This window comes from Zootoca vivipara, chromosome 7, assembly GCF_965207765.1.
Source record: "Zootoca vivipara chromosome 7, rZooViv2.hap1.1, whole genome shotgun sequence".
Taxonomy (NCBI): domain Eukaryota; kingdom Metazoa; phylum Chordata; class Lepidosauria; order Squamata; family Lacertidae; genus Zootoca; species Zootoca vivipara.
In genome coordinates this window covers 88,036,321-88,049,172 of record NC_142590.1, presented here as the reverse complement: position 1 = coordinate 88,049,172, position 12,852 = coordinate 88,036,321, and the positions used below count along the sequence as shown (strand labels likewise).

Genomic DNA, 12,852 nt, shown 5'->3' with positions numbered 1-12,852 from the left:
GACCCAGGCTAATTGAAGGATTGTATCTCCCTATAGGAACCTCCCCGGTTGCTAAGATCCTTGGGCGAGCAACTCCTCTCAGCCCCAAGGGAATGTTACCCTCCGTCTGAAAAAACCCCACAATTATTTCACCTGTGTCTCATACAACACCCTGCCAATCCACCACCAGCTGATTACAATACATGCTTTGAACAATATTATTATTATTATTATTATTATTATTATTATTATTATTATTATTTAGAATTTATAAAGAGACATACCAAGATTATTGTCTGTATCTTTTTTAGTCCAAACTAAAATATTAATCCAGAGGCAAATAAGAGAAAGGGAAGAGGGAGAGAGAAAGGAAGGAAGGAAGGAAGGAAGGAAGGAAGGAAGGAAGGAAGGAAGGAAGGAAGGAAGGAAGGAAGGAAGAGATAAAGGAATAAGGTGGTTTTTTTGCTTTGGACAAACAATTGTGTTGAACAGTCACACATCACCAAAAGAAGATGGCAATTACTTGCATAAAATGTGCAAATCAAAGTTTATATGTACAGATGCAAATTATTTGGAAATAATTAGCAAAATTTAAATGTAAGTATGATATATCTTTTCATAGTGTGGGAGGCTGTGATCAGGGGCATGTGGGGTTTGATCCAGGGCCGGCCCTATGGCCAGGCTGGGTGGCACAAGGCGCCATGGCGCCGTCTCGCCAGGGGGCGCATCGCAGCTGCGCCCGCTGGCCACTCTTCCGCGCAGCAGCACCCTCGGCAGTAGCGCTGCGCGCTGAGCCCGCCCTCCCGTCGCACAGCAGCACCTGCCCGCCCGCCCATCGCGCTGGGAAACGGGGCGGGGGAGCGCCAGAGGGATCCGTCGCACCACGGCGCCAGGGCGCCAGAGGTGCTTAAGACGGCCCTGGTTTGATCTGTCAGTTTGCATTTCTTAGTGCAGAAAACATTGATCTTTCCTATTCTAATTTATTCAAGAGGGTTCTGGAAGCTTCTATGTGTGAAAGAGACAAGCAGAAGGTTCATGATGTTTGGGTTGTTCCTTCAGAGAGGCTGAGTACAGCTGGCTTAAACTGGTTCTCTTATCTCGTCTGTCAAGGTCATGCTGACTACAGTCGTACCTCGGGTTATGAACACCTCGGTTTGCGAACAGTTCGGGTTACGAACTGCGCAAACCCGGAAGTGTTTTCGCCCCGCGCAAAAATCGCAAAAGTCGCGCTTTACGAACTATTCGGGTTACGAACTGCGATCCGGAACGGATCGCGTTCGTAACCCGAGGTATTACTGTATGATAATAAGGCTAGAAGGAGCCTGGGTTTCATTTTCTCTTTCTATCGCTTTTCCTTCTGGTGTGGTGTTCTGTACATAGTATGCTTAGTACAGTGGTACCTCGGTTTATGAACACAATTGGTTCCGGAAGTCTGTTCATAAACTGAAGCGTTCATAAACTGAAGTGAACCTTCCCATTGAAAGTAATGGAAAGTGGATTAATCTGTTCCAGACGGTCCGCGGAGTACTTAAACTGAAGCGTTCATAAACTGAAGCGAACTTTCCCATTGAAAGTAATGGAAAGTGGATTAATCCGTTCCAGATGGGTCCGCAGCGTTCATAAACCAAAAATTCATAAACCGAGGTGTTCATAGACCAAGGTTCCACTGTATTGAGGTTTAGACTTATTATAAATTATTGGAAGTTTTTGCAACTGGATTTCTTATGGACAGTGCTAATCCTGAATGTATTGGATTTGTAACCATTATGTTTATTTGCCTTCAGTATCAGTAAAGCTCTGCTGGATGAAATACAATTCCCTCTGGTCTTTTTGGGGGGAATCCTGCAACGTGTTTAAGTTTTTACTCTGCTAACTATACGTTGGAATTGGCTTTGGGTCAATACTGAGAAGAATTCCATGACATGATCCATCTGCTGACCAGTTGATGCTGTCTGAGGGTGGGCATCTTCCAGTCTCTTCCTGCTTTCCTGCTCTTTATCTTCAAGGCAAGCTTGGACAAGGAAGCCCTTCAAATAGAGGCCCATCCTCTTTCAAACAGGACACACAGCCACCCTAGAAACAGTTCATCATGTGCTTGAACTCTTCCTGTACCCGGACTGAACCTCTTGAGAGCGCAAGAGGTGGGAGGGGGCAGGAATCATGTGCTTGAAGACACGCAAGCACACACAGGAACACAGAAATGCACACCTACATATGTTTAAGAGCATTTGGGTCTTCTCCTCTGAGAGCCAGCGTGATGCAGTGGTTAAGAGTGGTAGACTCGTAATCTGGGGAACCGGGTTCGCGTCTCCGCTCCTCCACATGCAGGCTGAAGTCTCTCAGCCTCACTCACCTCACAGAGTGTTTGTTGTGGGAGAGGAAGGGAAAGGAGAATGTTAGCTGCTTTGAGACTCCTTCGGTAGTGATAAAGCAGGATATCAAATCCAAACTCCTCCTCCTTCTCCTTCTCCTCCTCCTCCTCCTCCTCCTCCTCCTCTTCTTCTTCTTCTTCTTCTTCTTCTTCTTCTTCTTCTTCTTCTTCTTCTTCTTCTTCTTCTTCTTCTTCTTCTTCTTCTTCTTCTTCTTCTTCTTCTTCTTCCTCCTCCAACTCTGCTACTGAAAATTCTTTTACTGGGGATGCCAAAGACTAGCTAGGCAACATGGGGCCTTTGGCATGCAAGCACATCCTCCCCCAGCAGGGCCGGATTTAGGTTTGATGAGGCCTTAAGCTACTGAAGGTAATGAGGCCCTTTATATGTCCTGCTGTGTCAACAACAAATGGTCGCTGTTTTTTTGTGTAGAATGTATGCTATATGGTAATTTATAGACCTAATAGGTATCTAAAGCCATTTCCACATGTTGCCATGCAACCAGTCCGTGCAGAATGTAGGCAGCCTATATATAGAAATGAGCGAACTAGTGTTATTTTAGGGAGTCGGCTAGCAGGCGGGGTCCATTACTTACATCACCTACACAACACAAGACACTGTTGCTGTTGTTGTTGTTGTTGTTTAGTCGTTTAGTCGTGTCCGACTCTTCGTAACCCCATGGACCACAGCACGCCAGGCACTCCTGTCTTGCACTGCCTCCCGCAGTTTGGTCAAACTCATGTTCATAGCCTCGAGAACACTGTCCAACCATCTTGTCCTCTGACGTCCCCTTCTCCTAGTGCCCTCAATCTTTCCCAACATCAGGGTCTTTTCCAAGGATTCTTCTCTTCTCATGAGGTGGCCAAAGTATTGGAGCCTCAGCTTCACGATCTGTCCTTCCAGGGAGCACTCAGGGCTGATTTCCTTAAGAATGGATAGGTTTGATCTTCTTGCAGTCCATGGGACTCTCAAGAGTCTCCTCCAGCACCACAATTCAAAAGCATCAATTCTTCGGCGATCAGCCTTCTTCATGGTCCAGCTCTCACTTCCATACATCACTACTGGGAAAACCATAGCTTTAACTATACGGACCTTTGTCGGCAAGGTGATGTCTCTGTTTTTTACTGTTGCTGTATGTAGGTTTATTTTATTTGTTTTTTATCTTATATTTTGGAAACGTACATCCAGTTGTTTTTCCCTTTAAATTTTTTGGAGGCCCCAAAAGAGTGGGGCCCTAAGCTATAGCTTGTTTGGCTTATAGGTAAACCCGGCACTGTCGTGTGCTACAGCCATACCTCTTTTGAAAATATCTCTCCGTGCAAGAAATGTCCAGGTGTGTTGCAGTTCTGCAATGAAGCCCCCAGGCTTCAGAAAAGTTACCATCTTGGTGCCACCTGAATAGACCATCAGTGGTCCAACAGGACATAACAACTCAGCCTCACATCTGTGTGCTTTTTGAGACACACTGCCAGCTTCCTGCAAGGAAATTATTTTTGGGGGAAACAAAGCTGAGATTCACAGGCCGCCCTGGCCGAAGCAGAAGTGAAGGGCATTCCATTCTCTTCGCGCCCCCCCCTTAAGGACTGGGGGAGCGACTTCAGAGGGGCCCATTGGCATCACCACACTGGAGCAAAAACAGGGACAGGAAGCCAGACAAAGAGGGGATTCATTTCCTGATCAAAGGAGAGGCTATTTTTGCTCAGCTCGCTCTGACCAGCCTCCAAGCTGTCACTCTGGGATCCCCAAAATGAAGAGGCAGGAATGTTGGACGCTGATTATGAAAATGAAGATATTTTTCCAGTGTTTCATGATGACAAGCATGTAAACGGGCTGCAGCCCTTTGAGATCCTGTAAATCTTCTTTTAGGTTGTGCCGTGGCAAGCCAACAACTTCTGAGGTCCAGTGCCGAGGGCCTTCTGGCGGTTCCCGCGCTGCGAGAAGCCAAAATACAGGGAACCAGGCAGAGGGCCTTCTCGGTAGTGGCGCCCACCCTGTGGAACACCCTCCCACCAGGTGTCAAAGAGAAAAACAACTACCAGGCTTTTAAAAGACATCTGAAGGCAGCCCTGTTTAGGGAAGCTTTTAATGTTTAATAGATTACAGTGGTACCTCTACTTACGAATAACTCTACTTACAAATGTTTCTACTTACGAATGGAGCTCCGTCCGCCATCTTGGATGCGGTTTAGATAGGATTTTTTCTACTTACGAATTTTTAGATAGGGTTGCTTCTACTTACGAATTTTTTCTCCCAATGCATTCCTATGGGATTCGACTTACAATTTTTTTTGACTTACAAATGTGTGTTTGGAACGCATTAAATTCGTAAGTAGAGGTACCACTGTATTGTATTTTAATATTCTGTTGGAAGCCGCCCAGAGCGACCAGATGGGTGGGGTATAAAATTATTATTATTATTATTATTATTATTATTATTATTAGAACCACAGGTTGCCCATCTCTGTGCTACCATGGTACGTGCCCTGATGGAACGTAAGACCTTCCAATGCTGATCGATGGCCCATCTCCATGGAACAGGTGGGAAGTAGGCCTAGGTCACGAAACTAAATCCAGCCTTCACTCACAGGATCACTTGTCACCTTTAAGACACCCTTCAACTATGCAATTCAAGAGAGAGATTATTTTGTCCTACCCCATTTTTTGTCACCTCCAGCACATGATTTGAAGAAGAAGAAAAGGCCGGGTTCTCTCCTTACCTTGACCACACGCCTGCAAGGTGATGTGCGTTGCCAGCATTATGCAGGAAATCCAGAAACAGTCAGGAACAAGCATGACGAAGACCTAACATGTACAAAAGAGAGCATCATGAAGGCAAAATACCTGTTGCCTATGTGAAGACCCTCAGCCCAAGTGTTTAACGGGATAAAGTGCATCTCTGGGGTGTCACTGGACATCAAATCATGGATGTGGCTAATCAATACCCAGGTCCAACATTAAGCAGAACCAGCCCCAGAAATAATAACAATTGTTGTTGTTAAAAATTGTATACCGCCGTTCAAAGATCAGAGGGTGGTTCCCAGCATAAATATACAAAATGAGAACACAAAATACATAGCAAACATACAAAAACAAACCAGTAACCCAAGGACAATATGGTGGCCCCTCCCTTTCCATGTGGGGATGGGGATGGGGTGGGGTGGGTTTGCAAAAAAAAGGCAGGTCACATCCGCAGCATCCATTTATATACCACGCCAACAGTCATAGATTGTTGTTGTTGTTTAGTCATTTAGTCGTGTCTGACTCTTCGTGACCCCATGGACCATAGCACGCCAGGCACTCCTGTCTTCCACTGCCTCCCGCAGTTTGGTCAAACTCATGTTCGTAGCTTCGAGAACACTGTCCAGCCATCTCATCCTCTGTCGTCCCCTTCTCCTTGTGCCCTCCATCTTTCCCAACATCAGGGTCTTTTCCAGGGAGTCTTCTCTTTTCATGAGGTGGCCAAAGTACTGGAGCCTCAGCTTCACGATCTGTCTTTCCAGTGAGCACTCAGGGCTGATTTCCTTCAGAATGGAGAGGTTTGATCTTCTTGCAGTTCATGGGACTCTCAAGAGTCTCCTGCAGCACTATAATTCAAAAGCATCAATTCTTCGGCGATCAGCCTTCTTTATGGTCCAGCTCTCACTTCCATACATCACTACTGGGAAAACCATAGCTTTAACTATACGGACCTTTGTCGGCAAGGTGATATCTCTGCTTTTTAAGATGCTGTCTAGGTTTGTCATTGCTTTTCTCCCAAGAAGCAGGCGTCTTTTAATTTCGTGACTGCTGTCACCATCTGCAGTGATCAAGGAGCCCAATCAATGCCTTGTCGTGGCGAAGGGGCTTGAATAACTCAGAGAAGCTATGAGCTATGCCATGCAGGGCCACCCAAGATGGACAGGTCATAGTGGAGAGTTTTGAATAAACGTGATCCACCTGGAGAAGGAACTGGCAAGCCACTCCAGTATCCCTGCCAAGAAAACTCCATGGACATAGACAACAGTCATAGATTACCCTCTCTAAACTATAGTTTAAGGGTGCTGGTTTTACAGATTTCTATTTGCCGTCAGCATTAACAAACGACTTGCCAGGATTCTCCTTGACTGTTAAAGAGATGCAATGTGTGGCTCTGACCACAGTTGCCTCCCTGGATTAATCACAACATACCCGTTCTGCATTTGTAAGAACTCAAATTTTCAGCATGGCGGCACCAGCACTTCGGAACTCCCTGCCTATTGATGTCAGGCCGATGCCTTCACTGTACACTCTTCAGTGCCTACTAAAAACATTTCTCTTTCGACAAGCCTATCCAGATGTTTAGAATATTGATGCACGTTTTAATCTGTTTTTAGTTTATTGTTGGTTTTATTTTTTAATGTTTTATTGTTGTGAATTCTTTTTTTAACCAACTTGAGGGTTTTTTGAGTTGTGTGTTGTTGTTGTTTTTACAATCGAGCAGTGTCTAATTTTTAGAAATAAATAATCCCCCGATTTCCAGCTTTCTTTTTTCTTAAAGAATGTGTCTAGTATTTGTAGACTTTATGAAGCAAAATGTCCCGGCACATTTCTTCTCGTAATTTTGTGGAGGGGGGAATTGCCTGCTCCCCCTTTCAGTGTTTGAGTTTACTACCCCCGTCTGGAAAAATCCCTGCAGATGCCCACCTTCAGTATAGGGGGGGGGGATTGATCTGGCAACTGAACCTTCCTTCAGCATTGATGGTGAGATGCTGCAGCTTCCACAGCACCCAAAGGTGGGCTTAGGAGTTCCAGGGGGAGCCATGTATAGCTCACAAACTCTCTCCCCCAGTATCTTGCTGCTGTCTTTACTCCCCATCCACCCAGTGCCGGATTTACGTATCTTCTTCTTTGGTGATCACTCGTAGCCAAGTAAGATTGTCTTCCATAAACACGGTTTTAATAATGGCTCCATAAGTGACTGTGGAGGCCAATTCTGGATCCATACATCCTTCCACAGTGGAGACATTGGTTTCCAGGCGGGAGTTGATCACGGTGTGGATTTGCCAAGCGTGCCTTCCTTTTAGCACGTTTCTCCCTTGCGTCCTGAGATCGAGTTTCTTCAAAGCCCGTGACACCGTTGATAAAGGCTGTTCTCCAACTGGAGCGCTCGCAGGCCAGGGTTTCCCAGTTGTCAGTGTTTATACTACATTTTTTAAGATTTGCCTTGAAACGGTCTTTAAACCTCTTTTGTTAACTACCAGCATTACGCTTTCAATTTTTAAGTTCGGAATAGAGTAGTTGCTTTGGAAGACGATCATCAGGCATCCACACAACATGACCAGTCCAACAAAGTTGATGTTGAAGAATCATTGCTTCAACACTGGCGATCTTTGCTTCTTCCAGTACACTGATATTAGTAGCTAAACAAGCTATAGCTTAGGGCCCCACTCTCTTGGGGGCCCCAACAAATTTTAAAAACTGGATCTACATTTCCAAAATATAAGATAAAAAAAACAAATAAAATAAAACCTACATACAGCAACAGTATTTTGTGTAGGCTCCTATGATGTTAGTAATGGGCCCCGAATGCTAGCCTTGTACAGGTTATAACACTTAATTTCATATTAATAAAGCTATTTATAATGGTTAGTAGCTTGCACCATATATTTACACCTATTATTATTTCATGTTATAGCAAGTTTCTAGAGACTAGATTATGAGCCTTTGTAAATTGTGTTTCTAAAGGAAGTTTTGTTATGGCCAAATGCCAATGTGTTTGCATTATTAAGTTTCTTATGAATAGAAAAATCCTTTTAAGTTAGAGCTTAATAATTATATTTCACTATTAATATACTACTTCTTAATTTTATTTCACTATTAATATACTTCTTCTTAATTGTATTTCAGTTCAACAATTACTTTGATAAAATACGTATTTTGTTATGTGCAAATGGCTTTAGATACCTATTAGTTCCATAGATTACCATATAGCATCTATTCAACACATACAAAAACAGCGAGAATTTGTTGCTGACAAAGGAAAAAGCTGGGCATATAAAGGGCCCCATTACCTTGAGTAGCTTAGGGCCTCATCAAACCTAAATCCAGACCTGCGCCCACCCCTGATCTTCCACCTCACTCTGCCTAATGAAAGGGCCGGCACTGCATTAAGAACTGACTGGAGATACATGTCCCACGATACATGTTTTAAGTCAATAGATGACAGCAACATGTCGACTACGGTACTTAGGCGCTTGAAACACCAGATGTGCATTATAAGCAAGCTGCGCTATGCTTAATACCTCCTGATAGCTGAGGGGCAGTAATTTAAAATCAAGCGTGACCAAGTGAGCCCAGGTGTGGTGCTGTTCTCCCGCAGGAAGGAAGGAAGGCCTGAAGCACACAAAAACTCAGATGTTCCTGCTGCCGTCTATGATACGGCCTCACTTCGTCACGTCAAAGGCTGGCAGAATCCAGCACACACAGGGCACCGACTGCTCCAGGGCCAGGGGTCTTGGCAATCACCACCATGTTATTTTTTAATTTCATTTTTTGAACAATCTTTATTGGTTTTACAAGTTTTACAAGTTTCACAATCATAATGCATATCTTATTTCTTTTAACCTTTATGCTTTTACTCTATCGCGCTTGTACTTCCCTCCCTCCTCCTTCTGGTTCCTCTGTGTTTCCTTTTATCTTTACTCACTTGTTATATTTACATGCTATGTAAATGTAATACTATAGGATAAAACTGTCTAAGTTTTATTAATGTACATCCTTTGTTGTTGTATTATATTCTTTCAATTCTCAAAGTCCGACCAAATGGTTCTTAATAAACATTATGAGGTCTGTTTCAATCCTGCGCGTGTCTTTATTTGTGTACAGTTCTTCTCTATGTATGTTATAAACTTCATCCCTTCTCTTTAGAATATTTTGTCGCCCTGCTCTCGGATTTTTCCAGTCAATTTTGCTATTTCTGCATACTCCATAAGTTTCCACTGCCACTCTTCAACTGTGGGTATTTCATGTGGTTTCAATTTCTGTGCTAGTAATAGTCTGGCCGCGGTAGTAGCATAAAGGAACAGTTTCTGGTCCATCTTTGCCACCATGTTAAATTAAGAGGAAATTACATTAGCACCATCGCTGAAGCTGGATAGAGCGGACAAGACCAAGAGTGGATCCAACAGTGAAGAAGATGGCTTCTGCAAATGCTGTAGAGGGATGGGAGGGGCAGATGGCGCTCGTCAACCTGGGAAGGGAGCCCGTCTACGAGGTGGACATTTCCAAGCACAGTTCAAAGTGTTGGTGCTGACCTTTAAAGCCCTAAATGGCTCTGACCCAGTATACCTGAAGGAGCATCTCCACCCCATCATTCACTGAGGTCCTCCTCCAGGGGTCTTCTGATGGTTCCCTCACTGCGAGAAGCAAAGTTACAGGGCCTTCTCGGTAGAGGCGCCCTCCCTGTGAAATGCCCTCCCGTCAAGATGTCAATGAGATAAAGAACTACACCAGGCATCCCCAAACTGCGGCCCTCCAGATGTTTTGGCCTACAACTCCCATGATCCCTAGCTAGTAGGACCAATGGTCAGGGAAGATGGGGATTGTAGTCCAAAACATCTGGAGAGCCGAAGTTTGGGGGTGCCTGAACTACACAGTTTTCAGAAGACATCTGAAGGCAGCCCAGTGTAGGGTAATAATAATAATAATAATAATAATAATAATAATAATAATAATAATAATAATAGAAAGCTCTGATCCTAAACCTCCTCTGCCTTGGGGAACATTTTCAGGAGAAGAAAAGGCTAAGGAGTAAACCCTACACAAATGAGGAGTTGAGTTCGTAAGATGGTTGGATTGTGTCTTGTATATGCCTCCTTCTGGCAACTCCTGCAGCCAAGCAGACCACATCAGTGAGGCCGGGGGGAGGGGGTCTTGTCATCTGGGCAGCCCAGGACTTCCAGACACACTTCCCAGGCTTGTGCCCCAAGGAGGGCACTTTGGCGCTGCTAACACAGAGGTTTGGCTTCACCCCCAGAGGCACACTCCACTGTCTCTCGAGACAGATGGATGACAACATACCAAATCCCATTTAGTAAGAGCCATGGAATGGGGCCAATCAGAGTAGACATGGCTAGGATTGCATTTATTCTCACATTTATATCGTAAGAAGAGCCAATGGCCCAATTAATCCAGCATCCTGCTCTCACCGTGGCCAACCAGATGTGTCATGAGAAACTCACAAAACCAATGCTCTCCTCTCTTGTAGTTTCCAGCAACTGTTGTTTAAGAACAAAAGTTTTATGGTCAAGTGGGGATTTGAACCCTATCTCTAGGGTCTCAAGACCAATGCTCAAACCACCACACCACTTAGATTAATTACGCCCCTCGTTTAATAAATGATACAGTGGTAGGTACCTCGGTTTAAGTACACAATTGGTTCCGGAAGTCTGTACTTAACCTGAAGCGTACTTAACCTGAAGCAAACTTTCCCATCGAAAGTAATGGAAAGTGGATTACTCTGTTCCAGACGGGTCCACGGAGTACTCAACCTGAAGCGTACTTAACCCGAGGTATGACTGTAATTGGTTCCGGAAGTCCGTACTTAACCTGAAGCGAACTTCCTCATTGAATGTAATGGAAAGTGGATTAATTCGTTCCAGACGGGTCCGTGGAGTACTTAAACTGAAAGTACTCAAACCGAAGCGTACTTATGACTGTAATAATTGTATTATTTATACCCCGCCCATCTGGCTGGGTTTTCCCCAGCTACTCTGGGCAGCTTACAGCATGTCTAAAAACATAAAACACCAAGCGTTAAAAACCTCCAGAAAGAGGGCAGCCTTCGGATGTCTTCTAAAAGTTGTGCAATTCTTTTCTCTCCTTGACATCTGAAAGGAGGGGCGTTCCACAGGGAGGGTAACAAAAATGGTAACAAAAATGGGGTTGGGAAGGGGATAAAAAGACTAGAAATGGATGGGATGGAGGTACCCTCGGCTCCTCAACCAAAGTAGTGCAGGCACTCTTCGCATGCCCAGATGCTTAGGCGTTGCTACACATGCTGTTAGGCTGAGCATCAGAAAATAAAACCCTAGGAAGTCAAACAGAAGCCGCTTTTGCTGGAGGAAAACAAGAAAATTGCTCAGGGGAAAACAGTCCCTGCCTCTTGCTTTAAAAGCAGGTATGAGAAACCTGGATGGAAACTCATGAAGCTGAAATGGTAGAGCAACGGACCCCGTAACAACACAAATTGAGACAAACTATTTTTATTTTTCTATCTTTAAACCATAGTAAGGCAGCCCTACCAAAGCAGGACCTCAAAAAATTATTTACGAACTCATAAATGCTCTTCCCCACGGAAATCTTTAGTAAAAGGCGAAAGATTTATACGATCTGAGGAGAAGCCAGAGTATACCCTTTTGCGTTTCAGGAAACCAGGGCACAGGATCAGAGCCTGACCAATAGGTTAGGGTGCCACTTAGGATGTCCCCGAAAGCGCTCTGCGGCGCGCAAAAATAAGACGAAGGAGAGTCCCTAACTCTGCCCCGCGGTTATAGAACCGGACTCTCACGTTAAACACGGAGAAAGCGGCGCCCTATCTCCGCGCAATGCATCATGATCGCAGCAAATGCAAATGAGGTCCCCGCCCCCCCGGGCTCCTTCCAGGTGTCGGCCCCGCCCGTGCAAGGCAGGCGGTGCAAAGGGTGGTTGGGTTCGCCCGGCGCTCGTTTACGGAAATCAACGAGTGGGACGTTTCACTTTTCAGCAAAATCAGAATTCCTGCCGGTGGCTGCAGATCACGCAGCTGGAAAAGACATCGTTGAAGAGGCCAGTTCAGAAGTTGGCAAACGGGGTGCCTGGCTGGAAGAAGCCCATCTCCTCCTTAAACCCAGTTAAGCCTTGCCTCCTTCATCCCCTTCCTTAGCGGTGCAGCGATAAAACTGTCATCAGCACTTTTTGCAAAGCTAAGCCAAGCATCCAGTGCGGTTTCAGACGTGTGTTGAGTTTCCCCGCATTGCAGGGGGTTGGGCTAGATGACCACTGGGGATCCCTTCCAATTCTGTGATTCCACCAATTCCATGAATCTATCCTAGATTATCTGGTGTTGGTTGTTGAGAAAGTGAAACGCACTCTGCACATGCCTGCTAGAGGTAAAGGGAGGGACACAAAGCAGAGGCTTGACTTTTTCTTCTTGCAGGGGAAAAAAACGTGTTGACAGATGGTCCGTTCTTGCATCGCAACCACAGTGGAGACAAAGGGGATGTGTGGATCTGTCAATTTAAATGTTTCAGTTTTTCAACCCTAATTTCAGTTCCCCACATTTTTGCAGCAATTTGCATATTTTTAAGGGGGGAAACTCAGGAAAATTCACCAGCATTTTAGTACAAATTTCTCCCAATATACACATCTATGTATCCAGTTTTGACAAGTGCACACATTTTTTTTGCAAGCAATTTCCTCTCATAGCATGCATTATTCCACGTTGATTTCACCAACTAGGCATTTTCCCTGCACACTTCCCCCTAAAACCTGCATTGTTGTACATATTG

At 44.8% G+C, this 12,852-nt stretch overlaps 1 protein-coding gene and 1 non-coding gene across 2 annotated transcripts in view; both read right to left on the bottom strand.

Moving 5' to 3' along the window:
• Positions 1 to 12,852, bottom strand: part of COL20A1 (collagen type XX alpha 1 chain) — a 109,987-nt gene that overhangs the window by 96,268 nt on the left and 867 nt on the right. Inside the window, exon 2 of the mRNA XM_060277347.2 lies at positions 5,065 to 5,149. Coding sequence (XP_060133330.1) covers positions 5,065 to 5,140 — 76 coding nt within the window. The 5' untranslated portion in view covers positions 5,141 to 5,149. The remainder of the gene's footprint in view (positions 1 to 5,064; positions 5,150 to 12,852) is intronic.
• On the bottom strand, positions 11,600 to 11,715 carry LOC118089582 (U5 spliceosomal RNA). Its single transcript, XR_004693140.3, has one exon. It is a non-coding gene; the product is annotated as a U5 spliceosomal RNA (small nuclear RNA).